General features: G+C 45.1%; 1 protein-coding gene across 1 annotated transcript in view; it reads right to left on the bottom strand.

Annotated features, from left to right (window-relative positions):
• Positions 1 to 1,327: 1,327 nt before the first annotated feature.
• Positions 1,328 to 5,807, bottom strand: part of CCNI (cyclin I) — a 59,732-nt gene continuing 55,252 nt past the window's right edge. The window contains exons 6-7 of the mRNA XM_019534244.1: positions 4,690 to 4,920; positions 1,328 to 3,074 (exon numbers count right to left, since the gene is read on the bottom strand). Of these exons, the coding sequence (XP_019389789.1) occupies positions 2,616 to 3,074; positions 4,690 to 4,920 (690 nt within the window). The 3' untranslated portion in view covers positions 1,328 to 2,615. The remainder of the gene's footprint in view (positions 3,075 to 4,689; positions 4,921 to 5,807) is intronic.

The raw sequence follows: 5,807 nt of genomic DNA on the forward strand, positions 1-5,807 counted from the left end.
ACTACATTGCTAAGTCTGGTGCAGCAGTTGACTGTGTTGGAAAAAACTAGGTTGCATTCCTAACGACCAACAGTCAAGCTTATGTGCATCCTGCACAAACCCCTCTCCCCAGCGTTCAAACATTTGCATGCCATCAGGCTTGCATTCATCTTCCAACACCACCTAGTTAAGTTTACATATACCAAGACACTGTTCACCATCAGTTACATACTATGCCCTCTACCATCAAGTTTTCTGTACACCATCTATCTTGTTAAAAATAATATGAAGGAAAACAAAATCACTATTAAATTTAAGATTTCAAAATAGCTTGGGAATACCCACTGAAACAGATCGGGAAAGGATCCACCTCTGTACCAAGAATGGCATAAATAGACAGATCGGTCAATGCAGGAGGCACTGCCAAGGAAAAAGAAAAAACATGCCAAAGCCTACACTTACAGATTACTTATCAAAAAGTAACAAAGAGAAGCTAAACAAACGTGGCCCCCAAATTCCTGCACGTGTAAAGACAAGTGTGCACGAACATTTACCTTGCCTGGCCATCTGGCTTTGGAGAAACAATAGGACGTTTAGACAGAGGTAGCTGAGACTGAGGGAGATTCATTTGATGATGGGACTTACATCTGCAGGAGAAGGAACTACAGGAGGAGGGGAGCTCAAGGAGAAAAAATGAAAAACGGTGTGGAGGAGGAGATCAAAAGAGGCTATGTGGTTTCAACTGGAATCACTGAAATAAAAATGAGATCTGAAGAGTAGGGAGATCTAAGCTGCCTTCCATCTCAACAGTTCTGTTTGGAATAGAGCAGGGGTGCCAAACTCATCCAGGCCCCTTGAGCCAGATCCACACAGTGGGGTTTCTCGCAGGTCACATCCAGCTCAGGACATGCGAAGGCAGCTACAGCCACTACAGTGGCAACAACAGTGGCTACTACAGCAGCTACCATGGTAGCCACTGAAGCAATAGTAGCAAGCAGCCATGGGCCAGGCAGCTGCTTACTGTGGCAGAGGCAAGCAAGTGGCAGCAGGCCAGGTGGCCACAGGGCAAGTGGGACTGTTGCACAGCCTTTGTTCACCTGCCTGCTGCCAAGGGCCTTGTCCACAGGGTCCCGGATTCAATAAAAGGCCACATGCACCAGTGGCCACATCCCTGGCTTTTAGTAGCCTGCCAATAACCAGTATGCCACATGAAGCAGTTCCATGGGTTGCATCCAGCCTGTAGGACATATGCTTGACATTGCTGGAGTAGAGCTAGCAGGGGCTTAGCTACAGCCTAGTGCAAAACTCACTGTCATCCACTGCTAAAAGCAAGCAAACAACTCACAGATTCAAGGACAACTTTTTTTTATTGCTACCAGAAGGCTTTCATCAGTACAATGGCTCTGAATACAATACCTTCCTCAGGGCTGTGGAGAGAGCTTAAGATCCAGGATAGGTCATTTTGAGAAACAGGAGGTATAACATTTAATAAGACAAGCTTTTAAAGGGTTGACTTTCAGTTAAAAGTTACATAAACAAGAACTTAAGGTATTCTGTGGCTGATAAATACACGTTCCAAAACTGAGAATTACAGAACTGCCCCAAGCATCTAACCAAGCAGTGTTGAGTTCATGCTATGTTTATCAACGTGGAAGGATAAAAAGGAAAAAAAAAAAAAGAGTCTGTCACAGAATTTAAGGTTTGTGTTTGATGCACACATTTCAGCTTTTGAGAGTACTCACCAAAGAGCCAATTGACTGCAAATTTCCTCGGGCAGACATGAAAAACAATGTTTTTATTCAACTGCACTTTTTTTTTTTTTAAAATCAGTTCAACTGCTTTGGGTTTTTTCCATTTAAAAAAAAAAAAAGCACAAGTCTCTTCATGTTGATAGATCAGGATAAATTAATATTTCTATACGACAAAAGTGCAGTGGCTGTCTACCTTAATGCTTTTCTAGAACGCATTCACACCGCTTTGGCTATTTGCATATGGAGCAATCTGCAGTAATTGTAGTTCCCCCCCGCCCCCCCGACTAATCTTTGATTTAAATCCAGTTTTAAATATTATCACATTTAAACATCAAAGTGCTAACGAAACAAGAGGGGAATTTGTTTGCAAAAGAGGAAAGAAAATTTTTCATGAAGGTCAGAGTACAAGAACAGCATGCACAAGACTTACAGAGAGTTCAAAAGGAACAGCAAGCAGGAAGAGAGCAAGAAGGAAAAGGAAATCAGATCAGATAGACATAGGTTGGCTGGAAAACTTCAAACAATTTTGCACAATCAATGTGAGCTCCTGGACATGGAAGATGGTTACAACACACAGTAGCAGAAAAACAGTGGAACTGACAACACTAGAAAGAAACAATTTTTCCTACTTTTTTTGTTTGGTTTTTGGGTCTTTTATAGATTTTTTATACTTTTTTGTATTTTTAAACTGCTTAAATATTGGAACTATCATTAGCCGCACAAGAAAAAAAAATTCAAAGAGGGTTTTTTTTCTGGGCTCCCTTCAGTTCAGCCTGATGAGGTACAGTCCCTTTCCCACCCTGCTTTTAATGTCATTGCCTGATTCCACATGTTTTACAAAGTAGCTTTCCTCTGAATGCCCAAGGAGTTGGTAAACACTTGTAACTACATGACAGAGACAGGCTGTAAAGGTGGGCAAGGGGAAGCATTGCCTTCTTGCCTCGAGACATCTGCACCACAAACAGAGCCCACATTTTCAAGAGCCACTACCTCTGGAGCCATGTCTTCATTGTAGAGCCGCTTAATTCCATCATAGAAGTCGTCCACTTCCATCTCTTCCACTTTGCGCTTGGCAGAGGCTTGCTTGCACCCCGTCGGAGCAGGCAGATGCTGGTAGAACACAGCTGTACCTTTGATTGGCACTTCTGGTCTGCTGTTGTCCTTGGAGAAACCCGGGCCTGGGACAGAGGAGGGATGGTATTTGAACGCTCCTCTGTTACAGGTCACCAGGGTGTGCTTGAGGGGACTGTAGACATATACAGAATTGGGCGGCAGAAAAGACTGCAGGGTGGAAAGATGATGTGCCACAAGCTCCCGACAGTGGATCAGCTGGGAGCTGTCCATCTAGATGGAGAAAACAAGCAAAGACATGGGTATTGCAAAGGAAGATCAGTCAGTCGCTGCTGAGGAGACACAGGACCATAAGTCATTCTAGCTCTGGCTCCCTATGTACCCTGATCATCCACGCACATTACCACTTCTTGACAACAAGCTGAATGCCAGGAAAATGACTGACTCATGGACAAATACAAAAATAAATCCTGCTTGAAGGGTGGGATTTGTCAAAGCTGCCCAAGGGTTTTGGATGCCCAGTTACCATAACTAGCGGGGACTGTGCATTCAAGTGCCTTTCAGCTTTGAATCTCATCCAAGGTGCCCGAGAGTCCCATCTTTTATGTTTGCCAAAGAACATCAGAAAAGGATCAAAACCTTCCACAAAGACTTCCGAGCTAGAGCTGTACACAAGCATCTTCCTCTCCTGCACACACAACAGGAATGCTTCAGGCCTCTTCATGTTACACAGTGCTTTAAGAGCAGGCTCTCATACAGCCGGTGACACTTTTTAGGCATCCCTCTAAAGCTTGGAGCACAGAGGTGCAATGAAAACAAAGGATGTACAGTAAATGTAACACTAGCTAGGCAGAGTGGGAAAGAATTCCAAAGTAACAATGATTGCTTAACCTCTTGTGGACAGCCCAACAGAGCTGCCTGCTGAAAGCATCTTTTTGGTTTATGCTTTACCTCCTGCCCCACAAGACCATGTTCTTTGCTTTTCAGAGCAAAAATGTATTCATCACTAAACACATCTGTGGAGCACCAAAGACCTAAGCATGTCTGCAAAAGGATGAGTGTGTCTAAGATCAGAGGCTGTGAATTTGAGCACTTCAAATCCAGCCCAATGACAACACAGAAATGCCCTTCTAAGGTGTTTCAGATAATGCACAGAAATGCAGCTGATCAAAGCTGGCTTATAACTCTGTTGAAGCCAACAATTACATCAGGTGAAGGATGGATCTCATGTCACCTCACTCAAGCCTTGTGCTCGACTTCTAAACGGTTGCCACAACCCTGCTCTCTGACCTGTTTTACAGTAGTGCAATACCAAGAACACCAGCAGAGATATTCCTGATTAGCACCAGTCAGAGCAAAGGAGGATCAGCCTTGTCCACCTCTCTGCCATTCAGCTATATTTAGATTTTTAAAGGTACATGTCCCTTCTTGCAGCTTCCCTATTACGTGACTCAGCTTTTATAGCACGAGTGTGTTGTATGTGATTGTAGCAACCACCCCACCAGCCCCAAATATTTCCTGGAGTCTGGGAACACAAATCAACTTGAACGAACACGGTCTATGTTTAGCTTCAAACACAAAGGGGGAGGGAGGCTGCCTGTGCCAGTGAATTTCAGACTCTACAGCTCCCTTTGTTAGCCCAAAGATTCACTCGCTTCCTAGCCTACGGCTACCCCACATAATTAGCACTCAATCTGCTGCTTGAGCACGCGGCACCAGAAGAGAGAGGTTGCTTGACTACAGCAGCTTCATGTTTAGCATGGGCTGTCCGCTTCTCCTTCTCCGCTTAGTGGCGGTCACAGAAATAGCCAATCCCAGCCTCAAGCCCCTCTCCTCCCCTCACTGCCAGAGACCTGGGTTGTCCGGACCATCTCTGTGCTGCCCCTACCTGTGCTTTCTGGAGCAGTTCAATGATGAGAGCAAGCCAGTCAGGAAGCAGTTTCTCCAGTTCCAAGCTGACGATGGCCAGCGCCAGCATAGAGCCCTTAAACTGCAGCAGCTGGTAACAGGCCATACAGTGCAGTAACTGCTTGGTGAGAATCGCCACATGCTGAGAGGCGGTCATCTTAGGCAAGATGGTCAGTAACTGAGGCCTGGTGGAGATGGCAACTGCATGGAACTGGAAGGGCAAGGGGGAGAACCAACCAGAGAAGTTAGTAAGAAAGTTGAACACACTGCTGCAAAAAGAAGAAATAACGAGAGAGCCCAGAGCCGAGTTCACGGGCTTCTTTTCTTTCCCCAAAACTGTGTGTGTGGCAAGAGCCTCCACTTACAGTAACCACCTATCCATACCATGTTCAGCTGACACATTCCCACATTGACAACGTCTCCTATTGAGGAGAGCACTTTGAAAGACAAAGACCCATAAGAAGTATAAGACATTGTACTAGGCTGTGTTAGGGATATGGGGCACAAAATGTTCCCCAGGAGACTGGTCTTAGGGTGACACTGTCTAGGACTCTTATTTCTCTGTGGTGAGGAGAAAGACTGTGGTGAGACTCTTATTTCTCCTGAGGAGAAAGACAGAAGGGTCTCAAGCCCAAAATGGTACTGCTGGCTCTGTGCTGCTGCCATGAGTATACAGTTCCTGTATGCCTGGAACTGCAAGGTTTGCAGGAAACCTCAGTGGTTAAAAACGGGCAGAGTCAAACACTCAGTCTCCCTTTTCATTCATGGAGATCTTCCACGGAGGGGAGAGACTTAGGGCTTTTTTATTCCTTTTATCCGTGCACCCCCACCACCCCTTCCGCACCATGGATTTCACTACAGGAAACCAGTCTGTGCCCCTGGTTTTTACCAGGGAAACTGCTGCAGCTACATGACATTGTTGTGCATCTACATCCATTAATTATGGTTTCCTCCGGCCCATTTGTTTGTATGCTATTGCCAGCTTGTTTTTATCCTGGAGCAAAACATGCCAGCACTAAAATTTAAGGTCAAGATTGTGATGAGTGACTACTGATGTTAGGTGCCTCATAGCTTGGATGTCTGCCATTAAACAGCTTT

This window comes from Crocodylus porosus, unplaced genomic scaffold (assembly GCF_001723895.1).
Source record: "Crocodylus porosus isolate Cpor-Errol unplaced genomic scaffold, CroPor_comp1, whole genome shotgun sequence".
In the NCBI taxonomy this organism is placed as follows: domain Eukaryota; kingdom Metazoa; phylum Chordata; order Crocodylia; family Crocodylidae; genus Crocodylus; species Crocodylus porosus.